Source organism: Taeniopygia guttata, chromosome 26, assembly GCF_048771995.1.
Source record: "Taeniopygia guttata chromosome 26, bTaeGut7.mat, whole genome shotgun sequence".
Classification (NCBI taxonomy): Eukaryota; Metazoa; Chordata; class Aves; order Passeriformes; family Estrildidae; genus Taeniopygia; species Taeniopygia guttata.
The window spans coordinates 6,060,407-6,083,715 of NC_133051.1; the positions used below are offsets into that span (position 1 = coordinate 6,060,407).

General features: G+C 42.0%; 1 protein-coding gene across 2 annotated transcripts in view; it reads left to right on the top strand.

Annotated features, from left to right (window-relative positions):
- TRIM33 (tripartite motif containing 33) overlaps positions 1 to 23,309 on the top strand; it is a 44,126-nt gene that overhangs the window by 11,923 nt on the left and 8,894 nt on the right. For both annotated transcript variants that reach the window (XM_072918934.1, XM_030292149.4), the window contains exons 2-16: positions 2,064 to 2,182; positions 3,440 to 3,587; positions 5,906 to 6,038; positions 9,054 to 9,170; positions 11,370 to 11,484; positions 12,348 to 12,494; positions 13,719 to 13,836; positions 15,152 to 15,399; positions 15,649 to 15,813; positions 16,588 to 16,788; positions 19,724 to 19,856; positions 20,886 to 20,949; positions 21,270 to 21,429; positions 22,144 to 22,490; positions 23,008 to 23,131. In XM_072918934.1, the coding sequence (XP_072775035.1) occupies positions 2,064 to 2,182; positions 3,440 to 3,587; positions 5,906 to 6,038; positions 9,054 to 9,170; positions 11,370 to 11,484; positions 12,348 to 12,494; positions 13,719 to 13,836; positions 15,152 to 15,399; positions 15,649 to 15,813; positions 16,588 to 16,788; positions 19,724 to 19,856; positions 20,886 to 20,949; positions 21,270 to 21,429; positions 22,144 to 22,490; positions 23,008 to 23,131 (2,339 nt within the window). The remainder of the gene's footprint in view (positions 1 to 2,063; positions 2,183 to 3,439; positions 3,588 to 5,905; positions 6,039 to 9,053; positions 9,171 to 11,369; positions 11,485 to 12,347; positions 12,495 to 13,718; positions 13,837 to 15,151; positions 15,400 to 15,648; positions 15,814 to 16,587; positions 16,789 to 19,723; positions 19,857 to 20,885; positions 20,950 to 21,269; positions 21,430 to 22,143; positions 22,491 to 23,007; positions 23,132 to 23,309) is intronic.

A 23,309-nucleotide genomic window follows, 5' to 3' on the forward strand; every position in this document is an offset into this window, starting at 1 on the left:
GAGAGTGTCACACTGGCCGGTGTGTCTGGGCAGTGCCACGTGTGACATGGAAACACAAGAGGTGGCAGCTGTGTTTCCTGGGGGTCTGTGGTGCAAGAGAGACTCCTCTCTCCCCCGATGGACTCAGTATTGATTATATTGAAGGGTGAAGACTTGATTAAGGGTCCAAATGTGTCTCGCTGTGGTTTGTTGGAGTTGGGTGGTGGGAGGAGGAATGTTTTGGAAGGTTTTCATTTTGAATTTCGTGTGGGTTTTTTTTTTCCTCCTTTTTTCTTTTATAGTAGTAGTAGTGTAATAAAGTTTTTCCTTTGTTATTAAGTTTGGCCTGCTTTGCTCTGTTCTCAATTTCATTTCACAGCGTTCAATTGATAGGTTGCATTTTCATGGGGTGCTGGCATTGTGCCAGTGTCAAACCATGACAGGTGTGTGCAGAACACTGGGGGCACTTTGTGAGCAGGTTTTGTTTGAATATGGAGGTGCAAAAATTGGGTGTTGGATTACCCACAGCCAGAATCCATCCTGTGGGCTCTCACTTGGATCAAAAGGCTTGATTTTATTCAAGCTTTCATTGGTTTGGCTGCTTTAAAACCAACACAAAAGTTCCTTACAGGAATGGGTTTTCTTCTGTAGAATTTGACTTTCTGATGTCTAGAGATTACAGATCTTGAGCTTCCTCTGTTTTGTTGTTTTCCTGAAATATTTTGTTTCTTTGACCCAAGGCAGCACTAAACATCAAGTTTAGGTTTGTTTTTTGTTTGGATGGAGCAGTTTTAATGGTAAATATGTGGAATTTTTGTTGTGTAAGTGTATACACATCAGCTGCTGGATGGCTTTCAATTGGTATTCCCTAAAGAATTTTGTCTCTCAGTTGTCAGAAAACCTCAAAGTTCTGCATATGGGGAAGGTTTCACTGTATGTGAAAGCTCTTGTATGTGTAGCTGCTGCAGTACTGATTATTTTTCATATCCTGTTCTTGAGATGTGTTTGGTTTGGTGAGACAGGGAATTTTTAGTTGCATTATTGCTGCTCTGCAGTGAATCTCCTGAGTTCTGAAGCCATCATTAATTTTAGCACTTGAAAAAATTAATGCTACTCCAGTACTAATGTAATTAATCTTGCTGAAATAAGTCCTACTGTCCTAATTGAATATCCACAAAGGAGCTGAGCATCATTTAATTACACTTCTCAAAGTTGTTTTAGTGTGTAAAAATACCCAATGGCTTGGAAAGCTTCTTGAAGATTATATTCTCAATAAATTGTATAGGAATTTGATTTAAGATCCAGTGACACTTCTGTGAAGTGTGAGCCACTACCTGAGTTATAAATAAGTTTTCAAACCTTTACGGGGGCTGTTCATAGACATCTTTAAATGTCACTTTGGTTCATGTAGTAGCTCCTTTGCAGCTCTGCTGAGGATTTAAAACTAATTTAGTGATTACAAAGAATAACAAAGCAGGATGCTGGTGTTTTATTGTTTCATCTGCCTCCCTGACCTCATGGAAATAAGTTATATTAGAAATCTTCCTGGGCTATCTGGGAGAACCCTGAGACACACTGTGGCATTTTCAGGAACATCCCTGAAGTCACCCCGGCTCTCTGGGCACAGTCCTCTTAATGCTTGTCTTGAGAAAGGCTGGACTGTAGACTGTTCTAAAAAATAATCTAAAAAAACCAAGTTTCTTGAGTTTTGTAATCGAAAATCAACAGGGGAAAAAAATTAATATTTGCTTTGGGACAACAAATGACTTTGCTAAAAATATAGGATTTTTGGGGAAGAAATAAGTAGGAAAAACTGAGGATGATGTAGAAATGAGGGAAATCCCCAGCTAGGTGGGGGATCCTTTTCTGTAGATGTCTGTGGGGTTTTTTTGGGATAGTTGAGGGACTGTATTTTGGGGTGAAACCTGTTCTACAGCTGTAATGGCTGGTTTTTGATGACAGTGTCAGCTGTGGAATCCTTTCCCCAGGTGAGAGGAGGCGTGTGCTGTGTGTTTGGCCCTTCTGGGCACGTTGCCCTGTGGGTGTTGCTGCCCTAAAAGCCTGTGGGGTGCTGTGTTTTGCAGTGGGGGTGATCCGGTGCCCCATCTGCCGCCAGGAGTGCCGGCAGATCGACCTGGTGGACAATTACTTCGTGAAGGACACCTCGGAGAGCCCCAGCAGCTCCGACGAGAAGTCCGAGCAGGTAGGGAGCATCCTGCCTGGCCAGCCTCTGCTCCCGGGGCTGCCAGCTCTCCTTGGGATGCTGCTGCTGCCTTTCCCCCACAGCCCTTTCTGCTCTCTGGTCCTGTCAGTGCTCCCCAGAACAATTCCGGTGCCTTTTCCCCACCCCTCCTCTGCCTTTTCCCCCACCCCTTTCTGCTCTCTGGTCCTGTCAGTGCTCCAGAACAATTCCGGTGCCTTTTCCCCACTCCTCCTCTTATTTCTAGTCCTGTCAGTGCTCCCCAGGATGACTCTGGTGCCTTTTCCCCACCCCTCTTCTGCCGTTCTCCCCAACCCTTTCTGCTCTCTGGTACTGTAAGTGCTCCACAGGATGATGCTGGTGCTTTTTCCCCAGCCCTGCTCTGATTTCTGGGCTGCCAGTTCCCCTTAGGGCAATGCTGGTGCCTTTTTCCCACTCCTCCTCTGCTCTCTGGTCCTGTCAGCTCACCCCAGAACAATTCAGGTGCCTTTCCACCAATCCTTTCTGCTCTCTGATCCTGTCAGGATGATTCTGGTGCTTACTCCCCAACCCTACTCTGATTTCTGGGGCATCAGTGCTCCCCAGGGCAATTCTGGTGCTTTTTCTCCACCCCTCCTCTGCTCCCTGGGCCTTCCAGTGCTCCTCAGAACAATTCTGGTGGCTTTTCACCAGCCCTCTTCTAATTTCTGGTCCTGTCAGTGCTCCCCAGGATGATTCTGGGGCTTTTCCCCACCCCTTTCTGCTCTCTGGTACCGTCAGCTCTCCCTAGAACAATTCAGGTGCCTTTCCACCAATCCTTTCTGCTCTCTGGTCCTGTCAGGATGATTCTGGTGCTTTCTCCCCAACTGTCCTCTGCTCTCTGGTCCTGCAGGGCTCCCCAGAACAATTCTGGTGCCTTTTCCCCTGAACCCTTTCTGCTCTCCAGTCCTGTCAGTGCTCCCCAGGATGATTCTGGTGACTTTTCCCCACCCCTCCTCTGCTCTCTGGGCCTTCCAGTGCTCCCCAGGACAATTCTGGTGCCTTTTCCCCAGTCCTTTCTGCTCTCTGATCCTGTCAGGATGATTCTGGTGCTTTTTCCCCAACTCTGCTCTGATTTCTGAGACATCAGTGCTCCCCAGGACAATTCTGGTGCTTTTTCCCCACCCCTCCTCTGCCCTCTGGGTCTGTCAGCTCTTGCTAAAACAATTCTGGTACCTTTCCCCCCAGCCCTTTCTGCTCTCTGGGGCTCCCCAGGACATTTCTGGTTTCTGTTCACCACAGGTGTGTACCAGCTGTGAGGACAACGCCAGCGCCGTGGGTTTCTGTGTGGAGTGTGGGGAGTGGCTGTGCAAGACCTGCATCGAGGCTCACCAGCGAGTAAAGTTTACTAAGGACCACATGATCAGGAAAAAAGAGGATGTGTCCTCAGGTGAGTGTTGGATATCACTTTGTGCTGCCTGTTCCAAGAGCCTTTTCTCTTTAGGTGTTAAAAGAGATGGGAGGATGGTGGAGGTAACAACCAGCTCTGTGTGTTTTCCCCCCAGGATTTGGGAAAAGTTCAGTCCAAAGTTATCAGTGCAAAATTAGCTGTAAAAATAAAGGAAGAACTAAATTTATAACAGTGATACTTTGTGCAGCTTGATGTGCAATCCCTTTGGAAAGGATTTAGAACCATTCTTAATAATCTTTTTGTTTAGTAGAATAAGTAACTAAATGGAGGGGTTGGAATCTGGAGAGCAGTGATATATTGTTAATCTTATCCATTGTCCAAGGAAATTAAATTGCACATTCTGCTGTATTTTGTTATGAGAAGCAATTATAGTTCTCCCTGTAGAAATGTATATATACGTTTATAGTTACCTTCAATATATGGTGTTGTTTTGTATTGATATTGCTGAGTAAATGTAGAATTTGAATCTATTTTAGATTTGAATCTCTCAGTGAGCAAAATTTTATATGTGAAGTGTGTGTAAGGTTTGTTCAGGTGTACAGCCATAAGTAAATTCTTAAACTGTTGTTTGATCATATATAATTAGTAGCCTATTGAGGTAATGTGGAAAATCATCTCAGAACAGGTCCAGGCTATCTGGATTTAATCATTTACAGCCTGTTGAGGTAATGTGGAAAGTGTTCTCCAAACAGGTCCAGAGTATCCGGATTTTAGATTAGAAAATTCTATTTGTAAATGGATTAAAAGTTCTGATTTACAGACTTGTAGATTCTCCACAATCTGGATGTGTCTGAAAATGAAAATATTGAGGAAGAGAGATTGCGACACTTTGCTTTCTTAATTTAAATTGATTTGAAATTAATTAAGATCTCCATAATTGTCTTGTTGTATCCTTTCAAAGCAACAAACACTACTTCTCTTTCTAAAAATTGTTTGAGAGTTAAAAAGTTTGCTGTTGAGCTTAGTTCTTTCAGACCATGATCTTATTTAATTTGCTCCATAAAATAAACCTCATTTTGGAGAGGCTTCTCTTTGTCTTAATAAATATTTTAAATAAGAAATATTATCAATTTAAGATTAAATATATTAAGCCTCATAGATGAGAAACCCTTACATTCAATCAAATTATAGGGCCCAAGAAAGAATTACTGGTGTTTTTACAAGGAATGCTAAATTGTGGCTCTCACTGTGATATTACAGCTCAGCTTTCCCTTTGATATCTGCTGGGAAGTGACTGTTCCAAAATCAGAAAGTTTATAAAGTTTATAAAATAAACAATTATTAAACTAACTAGGTTATTAAACTAACTAGTTAGTTAAACTACCTAAATATTTCTGTATTTAAACTAAATATTTTTGATATTTAAAAATATCAAATATTTTATATTTAAAATATAAAATATTTTATAAAGTTTATAAAAAACTTTTTTTCAGAAATTTTATTTGTTGTGATTGTGGAGAAGGACTGGTCATTGTGTCATTGTTTTTTTTTTTTTTTCCCTAATTATACTCAAAGATGTGCCCTGGAGACTTTAAATTTCTCTCAGTGAGTGGCAGCTGCAGGTTCATCAGCTCTTTCTGTACAACAACTTGCATGATAGAACCAGCTTCAGAAATGTTGGAGAGTGAGGAAAATTAATTTAAACCCTACCTGCTGTACCTCCCAAGGGCTGCTTTCCTTTTTGCTAAGCTCAAAATATCTTCAGAGCACTGTGCAGCACTTTTTTAGTAAACCCAGAACTATTTTTGGCCATTATTTGTTATTTGGGGGTTTAACTCTTAACACAGGCAACGTTTGCTTTGCAGTTCCCATTTCAGTTGTGTTTGACTAAATGAGGTGTTTGAAGAGATAAGCTGGAAAACCCATGGGTTAAAAAGGATTTTAAAAGAAGGTTAAAAAGGTTGGAAAGGTTTGACCCATCCTTCAGTGTGTCAGAGCTGAAATTATATGGAATTAAATCTTTATAAACACATGTGCAGCGTGCTGGTGTTTGTGTGCAGTCTTACAGGGCCTTTTGGGTGCTCATGAGAAAAGATGAATTTCTCCTTGTCCTTGAATGAATATTGTGAAAACAGCTGTTAACCACAGCTGTAAATCAGAGTCATAAAGGTTGGGAAAGAGCTCTGAGATCATCAAGTTCAACCCCTGACCTGATGCACTCACAGTAACTTCAGCGTGAGAGCACCTCTGGAGGTGCCTTTGCAAGTTCTTGATTGTTACTGGAAGTTAGTTGTTTTGCTCTTGAGATTGTCTAAGTTTTATTTTAAAATGCAAAAATGGTTTATTTTTAAAAACAGAGGCCGTGGGAGCATCTGGTCAACGTCCTGTTTTCTGCCCTGTCCACAAACAAGAGCAGTTAAAGCTTTTCTGTGAAACCTGTGACAGGCTGACATGCAGAGACTGTCAGTTACTGGAGCACAAAGAACACAGGTACAGATATTCCCATCTCTTATCTCCTGTGCTGTGCTGTCTCAGAGGATGAAGTGGCGTTGATGTGAGCTGCTTGTGTTGCAAATTCTGCTGCATTTACTCCTGAACTGATGGACTGAACCCATCCCTGGCAAAGGAGAACCTGTGTGGAGTGATGGAAGCTTGGTCAGTTGGTTGAGCTTTGTCAAAGTCTCTTAAAATCAGATTTGAACCAAGATGGGCTGAGGAGGTTTGGTGTGATTCAGGTGTTAATTTGCCTGGCAGTTCCCAGTGCTATCACTGTGGTCAGGACTTGAATGGAAATTCCTGCAGCCCTGAACACCTGGTGCTGTAAAAGAAGCAAAAGTGATAGAGTGAGTCATGGGTGATGTAATTTTCTGAAAGGGCATTTTTGATTGTGCAAGTCTTTAGGGGAATTTTGTAAAGGAAAGTCTAAATTTTGCCTCTTACATTAGTATATTCTTCTTGTGCAGAGGAGAAAAATGCCTTGGGTTTAGTTGGTTAAAAGTTGCCTCATTCCAGGTGGAATGCTGGGTTTGCCTCTGCTAGAAAAAGAGTTGGAACCCCTTTAAGACACATTCCAACTTCCTGCTCTTTAGTAGCTCTGTTGTGTAGTTGTTGGAATGTCTGAACAAACATTCAGTGTTATAATAGAGAATCTGGGGATAATACATATTTATCAACCACTGCACCACTGCTTTTCCTTAACTCTTCTCTGTAAAGACATAATACTGAATTTAGTGTTCTGTTTTTTCTTTTTTCTTTTTTAGAAGAACTATTTTGTTTTTCTCGGAGTAGTGATTATTCTCAGACTGCTACAGCAGCATGTGGAGAACTTTTACATTTGAAATAATTATTATTATTAAAAATTAACACCCTCAAATATTCCAGCTCTGTTCTTCCATAGGCATAAATACCCTGGATGACTCCCTTGTCACAAAGGGTGCTCTCCTGGGATATATTCACTAATTTGGTCTAGTTGGTTTCTTTGCATTTGTTGTGTTCATGTTGCTAATGGATTAACAGATGGATCTTGTCCCACTTACCTGTGCTCTTCCAGAAGGAGAATTCATTGCTATTAATGTACTTTTTTTTGCAGAATATTCTTTCCATATGGTTCTGTGTGCAGGTGTGAATTACAGATGATTAAAGCACTGCTTTGCCTGCTTGAAGTACAGCTGAGATTTTGTGGAGAATCAACCCAAGTGGAAAAAGAATTTATTTTAATCCCCTGCTTTCTTCTTACCTGAAATCCTAATAGTTTACCCCAAAGGAAGGTGAATTCCATTTCAGTACCTCTATGGTCCAGTGTTCAGAGTTTTAATCATAGAATTCCAGAACGGTTTGGAGTTGGAAGGGACCTTAAAGATGATTCAGTTCCACCCCTGTCAGGGGCAGGGGTTGCTGGGGATTCTGTAGAAAGCTGACAATTCTTTTAGCAGCTTGGTGCTGTGAGATTCCTCTAATTTGGGTAGTTTCCAGTCCACACACTTGGGAAGCTGGAAGTGCAATACTGAAAAAAGAAAAGTATTTTGGCTGTAGCAAGAGCTACAGCAAAATTTTAGCAGTACAGTTTAGCAGTACTGAATGTAGAACTTTTAGTTCTCCTTCAAGTGGAAATACAATTCCAAATTTAATGAAAATAATTTCAGAAATTCAGCAGGTCCCAAACATTTCAAATTTTGCCATCTCTGGGCTTTAGGAATGCTATTTTTTTGGTATTATAGTATCTAAAATCTCGTGCTGCTGTCTGTCTGCAAGAACTTAAGGCTGTTCTTAGAAAAAGGAAAATTCCAACACTGAGATTGAAGAATCTGAACTCTTGGAGTTCAGATTTGTGTGTTGCTGGTACAAATTGAATTAACAGGAGTGGAGTTGTTTTTGTTGTCAATGATGTTCTTTGTCTGAGTCCCTGTTATCATGGTTGTGAGTCATATAAATTAAAAAAAAATATCTTGCTGTTTGATGACAATCCAGACAAGTCTTTTCCTGTTGGATTGTAATGTTCTACATTGTGACAGAAAACAACAGTAATTTCTTCTTCATTTTCTTTGGAAGATGGTGCAAGTTGTTTCTAATGCACCTTACAGAAACGCTTCATTAATTGCAGCAATGTTCTGCCAAATTGAATATTGGGAAAACATTGCCAAGGTGTTCTGGGACCTTAAGTTTTCCCCGTTGTTAACAAATTACATTTCAGAAGCATGAAGTTTATTTATTGCCAAGACAAGACTTAGCCAGTGGCTGTTAGGAATTCTGGATTTTGAGCAATTGATCAGAAAACATGGAAATTCATGGCGCTGCTTTAATTTCCCTTGGCATTTTCAGCAAAGGCATAGTGTTTCTGTGGCATTCTTTATTCCAGTATTTTAGGAAAAGGCCCCTAATCTTGTTATTTTCCCTTAGTGTTGGTACTTACCCTATTTTCAGATGAAGTAATGGAAAGTACCTTTGATAGCAGCTGTTTAATTGAAGAGCTTGGAAGGGAATAGTCTTCACTTGGAAGCAGCAGAGGTGAAAAGTCTTGAAGTTTTTTAATAGGGAAATTTTCTTCAAATTAAAGTAATGCAGTCAAACATGAGCAGCATCATCTCAGGTGAAAAACAGGGGAATTTGGGGTAGTTTAGGGGTTGTTTTTTGGTATCCTTTAATGTGTGTTTAAGCTGTTGGTGCATTTTCCTCATCAAACTCTGAGGTTCCTGTCCCATAGCCTGCTGTCCTGGGAAACAAGGCAGTGCATCCCTGTGGGGTTGAATTGATAATTTCCCACAGAGGTTCAGTCTCCTGGCCAGTATCAGGACTTTATCAGCACTTACACATTTTGTACACTGGTCAGAGTACTCAGAGTCTGATTTTTTCTCAGTGTTTTCTTTCTCAGTGTTTTTTCTCAGTGTTTTTTTTTTTCCCCTCTGTCATATTTTTTCAAAATGTCATGGCTTTGCAGCTGAACTGGGAGCCCTGAGTTCCAGCCCACTGCCCCTTGGTAATCAGTGTCTTCTCTTGCCTGTTGAAAAGGTACCAGTTCCTGGAAGAAGCTTTTCAGAACCAGAAGGGTGCAATTGAGAACCTGTTGGCCAAACTTCTTGAGAAGAAGAATTATGTAAATTTTGCAGCTGCCCAAGTTCAAAATAGGTGAGTTCTCCAAAATGATCAGCTATTACATTGGCTTTTTAGTGAGTCACAGTAAGATGAGTGGTGGCACTAGAATAGCACATTGAAGTTAATTCTGTGTCTTAATTACTTTTCATAATGTTTATTTTCCCTTATAAGACTGCATCTCTTGGGAGTTCTTACAAGAAATAAATGTTAAAGATTATATCTTTTGGGACAGCTTTGAATAGAACCAAAGGTGTGCCACATTCATTACACTTTTGGGGTGGGTGAGAAAAAAAGGAATAAAAAAGGCAAGAAAACCCATTCTATAATTTCTTCTAAGTTAGCTCTAGGCAACAGAATGGTTGAAATATTAAAATATTTTTATGTTTCATAGTAAGGCCTCTGATAACTGTGTAACAAAAACTAAATGTAAATTTGAATAGGAAATTGTGGTTGGCTCTGGGGTTTAGATTGTTGGTTTTTTTTAAGTAGCTTCACTTAAGATTTCCAGGGTTATCTGAAATTCAACGTCACATTAAATAGCAAATGTAGAGGCAGAGGGAGCACGTGATCTCTGCTGGCTCTGCTGCCCTGGGGTGACGTGTCGTGCTGCAGCTCAGGGAATTCCACCCTGGTTCTCAGTGGTTTTGTGAGCCTTCTGCAGCTTTTAGGTCATTTGCAAAATGACACATCAGCTGGGGGTGGAAAGTACGAGGGCAGGAGGAGGATGTGCACCGCAGAGAGAAAGAGAAGTTCTGATGCAAATTTTTAACTCCTTGTGATGCCATCTATATTTAAAAAAAAAAAAAGCACTGTAAGGGAGGAAGAACATACAACATGACAGAGGCAAATGTGTGAAGAGGGAAGCAATGAAAATTGGTGTTTTTTTATGTGCTGATTTTCCATGGAAGTCTTTGAAAGGTCCCAAAAAACAACATCATTGTGAAGCATGGAAATGTTACACACTTGAAGAGACAGTCATATAGGCAGTAATGAAACTGAAAGCTCAAGAAATGTCACTAAACATTCTCTCAGAAGAATTCCAGGCCAGGAATGCGTGATGGAATTAACACATTATAATGGTGGGTTTTTTTGCCCAAGAGTTTCTGGCTTCAGTGAATTTCTGCAGCTGGGATTGAGTTGTGTCAGTCTCTCAATTTTCTGCTGAGCCAAAAATGACAATTCATTCCACTGCTTTGCTGTGTGTAGGACACAAAATCCATCAACCTAAAAACTTCATGGAGTAGGAAAAATAAAGGTATTGCAATTTTGTTGTCAGTGTTGGCAGATGGTACAAAATCAGCATCATCTGTGATGGTGGAGCATTGAAGTGTTGAAGAACAGCTCTGCTGGAATAATTGTTGGGTGCCAAAGCCAAGGGTGGATGCCATGGACTTAATGAAGGGTTGGTTGGGTGTTTTTTGGAGCAGGAGACCAGGTTGTGGTGTCATGAAAAACCACGTGTGCCCCAGGTGCCTTAAAGGGCTTTGACGCCAACAGTGCTCATCATCAGCAGTGAGTGTTGGTCCTGTGGCTGAGTGACATCACATCCTTGATCTGGCAGCAAAAAAACTCTTCAAAAAAGGACAGTTCAAGTCTTCACATTGGCTCATGGCAAAGAATTCTGCTGTAATGTGATCTTGTTAGATTAAGGCAGTGTAGGATCAAAGAAATCCAGAATTTCCATGAGTTTAAGAAATGCTGTATTTTAAATTCTGTGACCAGAGCTCAAGATTATTTGCTTGAATCTGAAGAAGTTGGATATGCACTAAAACTGAGGAAAAATGGCTGTGATGAAGAGGATATAAAAATCTGACAGCCAGTAGTATTAAAGCACAAGAGAATAATCTAAACTACTATCAGGCACATCATTAGTGAAATGTTTATCCCTTTATTTCGTATTAATTACAGATCTGTAATAACTTCTTTGTGACAAGGGAGGAATTAATTTGAAATTCAGGGTTGATTTCTTTTCTGGTTGATATAAATTATCTTAAAAGTTTAAAACATCAGATACAAATTTTTCATAGTGAGTGACACAATTTGGATATAAATTAATAAATGTCCATAGACACATGTGGTTGTGGCTGGTTATTTCTCTAAATTTCTCTTTATAAAGTGTGTAAACTACAAGTACTTTCATATTATTTGAAGTAAAACAAGTTGTAAATTTGTATTTGGCAGTGAAGTGTAGAGTGACTGACAATCCATTGCTTTTTTAAATTGTTTTTTTAGGATAAAAGAAGTACATGAAACCAACAAACGAGTAGAGCAGGAAATCAAAGTGGCTATATTCACCCTCATCAATGAAATCAATAAAAAGGGAAAATCTCTGCTACAACACCTTGAGGTACACTTGAAATAAAAAGCCATGGTGGTGTTGAGTTTCCAGTCTCCTGTTGAGGGAAAACATTTGAAAATGGTTTGTTTGGTGTGACTGCAGGTGTTGCAGTACTGAAACTGCCTCTGAGGGATGTGCTGGAGTTAAATCTCTTTTTTCTCCTGTTGTCAGAGCCTGTGGCTCCTTCAGTTTTGTGTCTGTGCCTCATATTCAAAATTGGGCTCATTGTAAAGGAGTGGCTGAAAATCTCCTTTTCATGTTCTCTTTGCCGTATTTCTGTATTATAACATAATGCTAAGGTGTGTATCATTTAATAATTTCCTCAAAAAGCTTTTTAATGGTCATGTTAGAACAGTCTCTTGTATTTGTACATGAAGGTATAATGCTGTATTTAAAGTTGTATTATACAACTTTAGATACCATGAGCTCAAGCATTCTTTCCAGATGGCATGTTCTGAATAATTGCATTGTGACTTCCATTAAAACCCATGAAAATTTTATCTGAATAGAGGAAATCCCTTGTAATAAGTTGGTTCAGTGCATATGGCCAGCCTGCCATGAAAAATTTGTAATCAGATTAATCACAATAGATTTTTTTGTGGTTAAGGAACAATTATTTGGCAAGGAAATCAAATATTCCGGGAAGAATGGAGTAACTTGATCATTAGTAAAAGAAACAATGCAAAATTACATGAATTTTGGCTTTTCTTGTTTACCTAGCATTTATTAAAATTTCCTTGGGACGTTTCCCTTTTGATCCAAAACCTGCCAGCAGTTTACGTTTTCCTCCTACATCTGAAAGCCCCATTGTAATAAATCACTTTGCAATTTACAAATTACTTTATTGTGACAAAGTCTCTGTTTCTTTGCAGAACGTGACAAAGGAGAGACAGATGAAGCTGATCCAGCAGCAGAACGACATCACTGGTCTGTCACGACAAGTGAAGCATGTGATGAACTTCACTAATTGGGCCATCGCCAGCGGCAGCAGCACTGCCCTGCTCTACAGCAAGCGCCTGGTGAGGGGCACCTGGGGCTGGGGCAGTCCTGAGCTGCAAGGGACTCACCCTCAGGGATCATCCAGTGCAGCTCCTGGCCCTGCCAGACACCCCGAAATCCCAGCCTGGGCATCCCTGGCCCCGCTGGCCAAACGCTCCTGGAACTTCGGCAGCCTGGGCACTGCCCAGAGCCCTCTGGGGGAAGAGCCTTGCCCTGATATCTGACCCCAACTCCCCTGGCACAGCTCCAGCCCTTCCCTCAGGTCCTGTCCCAGCTCACAGAGTCCCTCTGCTGCTCCTGAGGAAGAAGCTGCAGCCCCCAGTGAGGCTCCCAAAACACGGCACCATGTGAAGCATAGAAATGTTACGCACTTGAATAGACGGTCACATAGGCAATAATTAAACTGAGAGCTCAAGAAATATCACAAAACATTCTGTGATAGGAATTCCAGGCCAGGAATTCCTCAGGCCCCTCTTCTCCAGCAGAACGAAGTGCCCTCAGCCACTCCTCATGTGGCTGCACAGACCTGGCTGTGCAATTCTGTCCCAATTCCTGTGTCCAGAGAGGGCAAAAGTTCCAATATACCTGGAGGGAGATAAGACACCAAGTCAATGTTGGTAACCACAAGGGTAATTCACTTTTACTGACATGAATACCCCCAGTTCTCCACATGCAGGCTGATCACCTGTAGGCCCAGGGGTGTGCTCAACACTGCTGCTGTAGACCAGCACTCTGCCACCAACTTTGCCGGTCTGGGAACATGTCCTGAGCCACAAACACAGAGGAATAGGGGAAGCAAGAGTAAGATTAGGACACAAATGAGGTGAAATGTTGGTAATTCAAAGGATACACCCAGTTCTGCCATGTGGGTCCATCATGGACCGTACCTTCAAGTTCAGTTCTTCTAACAGAGCCAAGCAATTGTGCAACAATTCAGTCTTACCATAAGGGTTTAGGGAGTGTTAGGGTAGAAGGAATGGGGTCAGCTCTGTGAAGGCATCTCAGTGTTTCACTGGAGTCACTGCAGTAATGTCATGGTGTAACAGTGCTCCTCTGCAATCCTCTGAGTAAAATTGCACAATGTGGGATTTTCCTGACTAATGGAGAATTCCCCAGGCTATGAACCAAACTTGCTGCTGCCAGTCCTTGTTGGTGTTCCATGGCCTAAACTCTCGGGGTAGACACACACTTGTCTCTCTGTCTTTATTTCTCTGTCAGCAGCAGAGTGTTTTTGTTTCTCTCAGATAACGTTCCAGCTGAGGCACATCCTGAAGGCACGCTGCGATCCCGTCCCTGCTGCCAACGGGGCCATCCGCTTCCACTGTGACCCCACCTTCTGGGCTAAGAACGTTGTCAATTTGGGTGAGAAAACTCTGTTTGTTTCATCTGTGATGCTGGGAAAACTCTGTTCAGTTGGGGGTGTTCATCCAGCAGGAGTGAGTGCAGTGCAATACATCTCTTAATGCAGGAGACAAAAACTCTCTTGACCATAAACTCTCATGACCTATCCAGCCCTGATTATCCTCCTTATCTGCTCTGTTCCTTCTGTTAGCAGAGCTTTCTCTAAATGGATACTGTTTTCCAGGATACAATGGATATTGTATTGGGACTAGTTTGAGGAATGGCCCTAATCACAGAATCACAGAGTGGTTTGGGTTGAAAAGGGCCTTAAAAGTCATCTCATCTCCCCTGCCATGGCAGGGACACCTTCCACTGTCCCAGGTTGCTCCAAGCCCTGTCCAACCTGGCCTTGGACACTTCCAGGGCTGTGGCATTCAAAGCTTCTCTGGATTGGACACTGCACCTGTACCATTTCCAGTATATTAAATATAATCACTTCGAGTTTGCAAAGTACAGGTTTGGAATGAGAGAAGAGGGCAGAGCACAGTGACAGAGATACCTGTTAGCACCTGCATGTGAACTTCTCTGTTAGATAAAAATCTCATAGAAAATCGGATAAAAATAGCAGCTTTTGTGTGTACTCCTTGCTCTGAGTCCACCATCCAGGTTGGGGTGTTCCTGTCTTCAGTCAAGAGTATTTATTCTCTGAGGGAGACAGGAAGCAGAAAGGAAACTTCCAACCATAGTAAAAAGGGATGTGCAGGTTCCACTGAGTGCACATTCACAGTCAAAAATCACCATTTTGCCTTTACATATAAAAATAGGAAAGGAGTTATCTGGAGAGGCAACATGGTCCATGACATTGGAGCAAGACAGGACTTGCCTGTAGCAGTGTTTTGTGTTGTGTTTGTAGAACCTGTTCGAAGTCACTCGGTGGTGGGACACTCAAATATCTCTTCCCAGGCTTTGCTACTTTAGACATAGAAAATTTATGCTCAGCATGTTTGTTTTCTGTTTTATATCTCATTTTGTCCATTTCTTGTGAACTCAGAGAAGTAATTTCTGTCTTTTGTGGCTTTTAGGCTGTGCAGTTCCAGTTCTTTAACTTTTCCCTCACACATCATATTTTTAATTTTGCACTTAGTTCTTGTAGTCTGAGTTCTCTTTTTGCTTTTGTCATATTTGGTTATTGAAGGCATAAAGAGCTTAAATTTTAACCTTTCAAGCTTAAATTGCTCTGAGGAAACTGCATTAGAAACATCTGAATATTCCACATATGTCAACCTTTGGAGGATGATGAGATCTAACTGTTGATTGCTTCTTTGGGTTTTTATAGGTAACCTGGTCATTGAAAATAAACCAGCCCCTAGTTATACTCCCAATGTAGTGGTTGGGCAGACTCCTCCAGGAACAAACCACGTCAGCAAAGCTCCAGGACAAATCAATCTGGCCCAGCTTCGACTGCAGCACATGCAGCAGCAAGTGTATGCCCAAAAACACCAGCAGCTGCAGCAGATGAGGATGGCCCAGCCATCCTCTGCATCCGTGCCCAGGCAGAGCAGCCCCCAAGTCCTGCAGCAGCAGGTGAGTCCTTTATGTGTTCTTATTTCACCTTCTTTCACTTTATTTCACCATAACACTGAGCTTTAAAATTGCCCTGTCAGATCTAAACTTACAAAGCAATTTATAAACTAAAATCTTCTGAGATTTGAGATACTTTAATGTGACAGCTCTTGGCTTTGCTTGATGTTATGTTGCTACTACTGTGGAAAGAGATGGGCTTCTTTTCTCTGTGTTAAAAGCACAAATTTTAAAAAACCCAAACCCTTGCAGCCTCCCAGGTTGATCAGCATGCAGACCATGCAGAGGGGTAACATGAACTGTGGGGCTTTCCAAGCACATCAGATGAGAATGGCTCAGAATGCTGCTCGTATACCAGGAATCCCACGCCACAATGGACCTCAATACTCCATGATGCAACCTCACCTTCAAAGACAAGTATATCCTGTGTACACGCTTCATTTGTGCCATTGTGCCAGCCTTTCATTCTAGTAGATGGTACCTCCAGCTGTAAATGTGTTTATCTGTCCCCCTGTAGCTCACAGCTACACGCATTTATATGCTTCTTTTCCATGTTGCATTACTGTGCTGTGACAGTTTTGCTGAATGTAAGGAAATTTAAACCTTAGGGGTGGAATTGAAATGAAATGTTTGTGTTGCAGTTTAGTTCTGGGAAGCAAAACGTTTCCTTTTGCACTTTTCAGTGGCATTCAGCTGAAAAGAACAATCAGAGGTTTATTAGAGAATAGTGAGGAGTAGTGAAGTTCAAAGTGATGTAGTTGAGGGGTTTTGATTAAATCAGCTGCTGAAGTGGTTTTAAATTCACACTTGAATCATTGATGCAGAGCTCTGCATGCCATTAAGAATAAAAATCTTTGACAATGCATGTTAATGTAACTGAAATATCAAAAGTGACTTTTTATTACTTGAAAAAGTTAAAAAAAAATTAGACACGTACACTCTAAAGCTATCTTTGGAGGACGTAGTTGCTTTAAGAAAACTCCACTATATACGAAATAACTTGGCGGGAGAAGTGCTGTGTGTTTAAAATGGAGCCATGTGAAGTATTTTTTCCTTTCCAAGTGAAGAAGAGTAGCAGTTGCCCTGCCCTCAGTGCTGGCAGGTGCTGTGCTGGCTGTGTTGGGTTGGGGTCTCTGGCAGGGCAGCGCTGCGGCGGCCCCGGGACCCAGCGCCGTGTCTGTGTCTCCCCAGCACTCCAACCCCGGCCACGCCGGGCCCTTCCCGGTGGTCTCCGTGCACAACACCACCATCAACCCCACCAGCCCCACCACGGCCACCATGGCCAGCGCCAACCGTGGCCCCACCAGCCCGTCCGTGTCGGCCATCGAGCTCATCCCGTCCGTCACCAACCCGGAGAACCTGCCCTCCCTGCCAGACATCCCCCCCATCCAGGTCAGTGCTGCTCCCTGCTCTGCTGCTCTGGTTGGGTACCAGGACTTGGCCAGGGAATGGTGTAATTGGCGTTTAAAGTAGAATTAAAATCTTCAGCCCGTCTCTTAGGTGTGCTGGTGGTTTATCCATGTAGGGCTGACCTGCTCCACCTGGTAACCTTTAGATTAATCAATATTTAATGTGTCCTCTAGTCCTGCAGTGCTGCTCCCTTCTCTGCTTTTGTGGTTGGGTAACAGAACTAGGCCATGGAATGATGTATTTGGCGTTTAAAGTTGCAGAATTAAAATCTTCAGCCCCTCTCTTAGGTGTGCAGGTGGTTTATCTATGTAGGGCTGACCTGCTCCACGTGGTAACCTTCAGATTAATCAATATTTAATGTAGTCCTGCAGTACTGCTCCCTTCTCTCTCCTTCTCTGGTTGGGTACCAGGACTTGTCCAGGGAATGGTGTAATTGCCAGGTTGGTCTGTGTCTCACAATCGGGGTGGGACCCTGACTGCTTGCAGACTTTTTTAGGATTTATTATCTGTCTGTATCATACGAGCAAAAAGCAAGAGACACAGGGAAACAACAACATCCATGCAAATTCAGATCAAAGACAGGATGGCAACTTCTGCAAAGCCTTTTTCTACATATTCTTTGAACCAATAGCATAAAAGAAAAGGTGCAGAGTCATTATACTCTAACCAATAAGAGAAGGACCCATGTGGGTTTAACATTAACAAAAGGACTTCAGTGAACCTCAAACAATACACAATAATTCATTATTTAAGATTGAAAGTTTTTCTGTATTTTCAAAGCATATATCTAGGACTTTTCACATCTTGAACTATCAATAAGTTCTTGTTCTTTCTTGTTCCTTATGATAAATATAAATGTATTCATTTGGTTCTTAACTTCTTAGCTTCCCATGAGAAGGTTTTGAAATTTCCCAGCCTTTCTCAGCTTTATGTCTACTTTCTGAGGCCTTTTTGCACTTTCTAGAGTCTTTTACCTTTTTATATTCCTACAGTAATTGGCATTTAAAGTTGTAGAATTAAAATCTTCAGCCCGCCTCTTAGGTGTGCTGGTGGTTTATCCATGTAGGGCTGACCTGCTCCACCTGGTAACCTTTAGATTAATCAATATTTAATGTGTCCTCTAGTCCTGCAGTGCTGCTCTCCTCAGCTGCTCTGCTTTTGTAGTTAGGTACCAGGACTTGGCCATGGAGTGATGTAATTAGCATTTAAAGTTGTAGAGTTAAAACTCATTTCACCTCTAAAATATTTCAAAAAGTTGTTCAAGCCCTGGGAGTAAAATGGGAATTACACACTCCATGGCATCCACAGAGTTCTGGTTGTGTGGAGAGGATGAATCAAACTCTTCAAAGAACTCTAGTTAAGCTGGTGATTGAAACCCAGATGTTGTGGATCAGATGGCTCCCTCTAGCCTTGTTAAAAATTAGAGCCCAGCCCTGCTCAGACCTGGGGTGTCACCCTATGGAATGTTTGGGTTTCCCTTCCTGACCTGCCCCACAAGGTTGCCACCTATGAGGAAGAAATGCCAAGAAATATGTTCTGTCTATAGCACAAACCTTAGAAGGACCTGCTCCACCTGGTAACCTTTAGATTCGTCAATATTTAATGTGCTCTGTAGTAAAATTAACACTTTAATTAATCCCAAGTACTGTGTTCACTTCCTTTCTTCCACAAGACCATCCTGTGGAAGATATCAGTAGAATAATTAATGGTGATGTATTTTGAGTGCCCTGAATGGTGATTTATTCAGGGTTAAAGCTGCCTGGAGTTTCTCTTCGATGTTCCTAAAAACGAAGCACAGAGAGGACATGTCCCATTGTCCCACAGAGAGGGGGGACACAAGCTGAGGTAGATTTTGAAGCTCATTTGGAGAGGTGAAAAGCAAAATGGAGGCAAAGAAAGTAGAAGGAATGTGTTTTCTGCAGGAGTGTTTGGGAGAGGGGAGGAGGATGATGGCTTCATCCTGAGAACGGGACCTTTGCATTGAAATGCCCATGTAAAACCCAGGAGATTTGGTCACCATACAGGAAACAAAATAAATTTCATCCAAGATGGTCTGCTGGAACACCAGCTGCAGCTTTGCATCTCTTAAATGTTCAGGGCTGGTGTGTTCAGTGTTGTCAGGAGGCTGCAGGTAATTTTTATTGTGAGAATGGTGGGGAAGGAGGAATCCCATCTCAGTGTGAGCAGTCTGCAGTCCTCAGACTTTGAACAAAGCATTACCATGCAACTTCCAGGTGCACTGAAAATGCAGAATTCTGCTGCGATACTCTTCTTTTTGTACCTGTTCATGTAATAGCTGTTATGGATTTTAGCTGGATTTAGTGGATAGAAGTGTTAGTCCTTCAAGCTGCTGGTACAGTCATTAGAACCCCCTTAGAATGCAGTGTGTTTCAAACACATTATTGCATTTTACACATTGCATTTTACACATTTAACACATTTAAGCAGTTACAGTGACAGGGTCCCTGTTTCCTTGGGTTTAACAAGTACTAAAATCTGTTTGAAAAGTGAGTGGGAGGTTTCCCATCATGTTAAGGAAAGACAAGATTATGGCCTCCCTTAATATCTTAATTATGGAATAACTTCTGCAGCCTCAGAAATCTGGTATTTTATGACTAACACAACATCATGAGTGTGGCTGACACACTGAGCAGCTGGCAGCCAGAAAGTTTGCAGTGACCTTGTGTAAGTGCAGCCCAGGATCATCTTGGAAAAAAATCTCAAATTTAGGAGCTTTTGAAAAACGTCACTTGAAGTTTCTGATTTGAAAGCCTGATTCTCCATGAAACTGATAAAAATATTTGCTGATGTCCTGAATCCTTGAAGGGAGAGGGAACAATTCCAGTAAAGATAGTGATCACAGTTTAAAGGTGTGAATGAGACCTCTCTGATTCAGATTTTTGTTTTTCCTCCTCAGCTGGAAGATGCTGGTTCCAGTAGTTTAGATAATCTGCTAAGTAGGTACATCACAGGCAGCCACCTCCCCCCACAGCCTACAAGCACCATGAATCCCTCCCCAGGACCTTCAGCTCTGTCTCCAGGGTCATCAGGTAAATCTGGTGGGTTTTTCTAGAGCTTCCAAAAAGTGATAGGTATTTTCTGGTATTTAAGTTGAAAAAAATTGCCTAGCATTTCCTGCCAGAAGGGAAACAATGTTTTATTTAAAATTTGTTTTGCTCAGAAATAGATTCTTCCAGAAATCTAAATTTTACCCTCTTTTAGAGATGTCTTTATAGTAACAAACTTCCAGCACACGGATGCAGTATTCCAGATACATATATTTATATATATGTGTGTATATTTATATATATCTATATAGAGACGCCGTTAGGGTCATTCTGAGTATAACTAATTAATGGTAGAGCTTTTCTTATGCATGTGAACAAATGAAGTCACCAGTACCTAACACTCAGTTATTTAAATATTGAAAATGTCTATTTTTGTAAGTAAGAAAATTATGTCAGTCAATAGGAAAAAATCCTTCCTTGTGAGGGTGCTGAGGCCCTGGCACAGGGTGCCCAGAGCAGCTGGGGCTGCCTCTGGATCCTGGAAGTGTCCAACCCAGGCTGGACAGGGCTTGGAGCAGCCTGGGACAGTGGAAAGTTCCCCTGCTTGTGGCAGGGGGTGGGACTGGATGGGCTTTAAGGTCTCTTCTAACCCAAACCATTCTGGGACTTGATGTTTCTCTTGCTTTTCTCTACAAGACTTGCAAGATCCTGTAAATCAATGGCTGCAGCAGTGGGGCTTCCTGTGTTTCTCCAAAGCTGCATGCAAACCATGCAGAGGCTGCTTTTATGACTTTATTGGCTCTCAGTGCATAACATTTGAGGATGTAATGGTCTGAAGGCTTTAGCACTGCTTGGATTAGGTGAAATGATTATTGGGACTCTTAAGAAGTGTGTGTTGTCACTTTTTATTTAATGTGATGTGCTAGATTTGTTATGATCAAAAATTGAGAGAACAGCTGGCTTAGGTGTCTTAGTAATTTGGGATATTCCTGCAGCATTTCTGGGGTTTCTCAGCACTTGTCAGTGAATGTAAACTTGTACCAAATCACCTTCTGTGCTGCTTCTCTGCAGGTTTATCCAACTCCCACACTCCTGTGAGGCCCCCCAGCACCTCCAGCACAGGCAGCAGAGGAAGGTGAGTGTCACATTGACACTGGCAGGTTAAAAAAATCAGACATGAATAATTTCAAAAAAGAATTGGCAAACTGTGCTTTGTCATAACTGTGACCAAGAAATGGAAGAATGCTTACATGAAGATTTATATTTTTAATTTTCCCCCCTGCACTATGATTCTCCTGTGTCTTGTAAACTGGAGCTGTTGTAAATGTGCTGATTTGCAACATTTACAACATTTACAATGTGCTGACCCTTTGTCTTTTTTTGGGAAACAGTTACCTGGATTTCTTTGCCCTGTTGATTTCTCCTCTTATTTATCTTGTGCTGATGTCTTTGCAGCTGTGGCTCCTCGGGCAGGACTGCTGACAAAACTGGCATTGGCTTCAAGGCTGACCAAGTGAAAGTAAAGCAAGAGCCAGGCACAGAGGAAGAGATCTGCAGTTTCTCAGGAACAGTAAAGCAGGAAAAAACAGAGGATGGCAGAAGGAGTGCTTGCATGGTAAAGTTAGTTTATGCTCAGTGTTTTCCTGGCAGCATGTTTAAGAATTTGGAAGGGAAAAAAAAAAAAAAAAGCATTTTTACTCTAAAGCTTCATTCTAAGAGGTATTTTCTCCCTGGTAATGCTCTGTCAGGCACAGAGTGGCCTGTAGTGTAAATTTTATCTTTAATGATTGAAATTAAGTGTAAAAGAGTGTATTTGCTGCTTTTAATCCTTAATTAATAAAAGCTCTGAGTCACCCATTGATAGTGGACATTCCCAAATGGGTAATTGCATTCAGAAAACCTCCAGTCATAAGTTTTTAGACCAAAGTATAAATCAAATAATTAGCAAATGAATATTTTTCACTATTTTCCAGCTATGCTTGATTGAACAGGGTTGTGTACAGGGAGCAGGGTGGTGGAGTTGAGGATTTCTCCTAATGACAATGAAGTTGTCATTAACAGCTTTTAATGACTTAGTGTGTTTGGCTTGTTGTAACGTTTCTCTTGTTGTATATCAGAAGAAATGAGAGTGTCCTTCAGAGAAAGGACGTGTGAAAAAGCAGTTTTCAATACTGTGTGCAACTCAGCTCTTCCTCATGATTTCCCATGGTTTTTGGGATATGATCATGGTACCTTTGATTGGTGGGAGACTTTTGAATTCCACCACCACGGGCAGAAAGATGCAGCAGCAAAATGAACTCTGATTTTCCACGTGCTGCTTTCATTCCAGCTCAGCAGCCCCGAGAGCAGCTTGACACCACCACTGTCCACTAACTTACACCTGGAGAGTGAACTGGAAGCTTTTGGGAGCCTGGAAAACCACGTGAAGTCAGAGCCAGCAGATCTGAGCGAGAGCTGCAAGCAGTCTGGGCACAGCCTGGTGAACGGGAAGTCGCCCGTGCGGAGCCTCATGCACCGCTCGGCCCGAGCAGCAGGAGAGGGCAACAACAAGGATGACGACCCCAACGAGGACTGGTGTGCTGTGTGCCAGAATGGGGGAGATCTGCTGTGCTGTGAGAAGTGCCCCAAGGTGTTCCACCTCACCTGCCACGTCCCCACGCTCCTCAGCTTCCCCAGGTACCGGCTGCAGCGCTGCGGTGTGGGCTGAGATTGAGCACAGAGCCCAAAGTGGTGCTTCCTCCAAAAGCAGCTTGTTCTGGGTGGTTTCTTCTACTACAGAAATAGGACATTTCTAAGGCCTTGCCTGAGTTGTTGGGTGTGTAGCTGATCAGTCTTTATAACAGAATCCCATTCTGTTTCTCTGTTTCTGTAAAATCTCACAATGTGGTTCTGTTGTGTAAAGTTCATTTTAAGGCAAGGTGAGAAGGGTGTACTCTTCTCAAGGTGAGAAGGGTCTACTCTGTAAAGTATAAAGTTTATACTTTATAAAGCATTAAAGCATCATATGAGGGCAGGAAAAATAGCCCTGACTGGCAGAATTATTGTGAGCATTAAGGTCATTCCTTAGCTTTGGGTGTCCAGGTCTTTACTGCCGTAGAATGTGAATTTGTAAGAGTGAGTAAAAACTATTTGTAGTCATCCCTGATGAGAATTTATCCCTGGATGTCTGGAATAACTGTGTTTTTCTCTTTAGTGGAGAGTGGATATGTACATTCTGCAGAGATCTGAGCAAACCTGAAGTGGAATATGATTGTGACAATTCCCAGCACAGCAAGAAGGGCAAGACAGCACAAGGCCTGAGTCCCGTGGACCAAAGGGTGAGTGCCAAACCTGCAGGAATCTGCTTCCCAGAAATCTGCTTTCTCACATCACTTGCCCTCCACTGACTGGAGATAGTTTTGCTTTGGCTGAAGCAAATTAAATGTAGTTATGGCTTTGCAAAACAACCCAAAATGATTAATGAGATTTTTCCCGCTGTGGCCACATCTCCAGCTG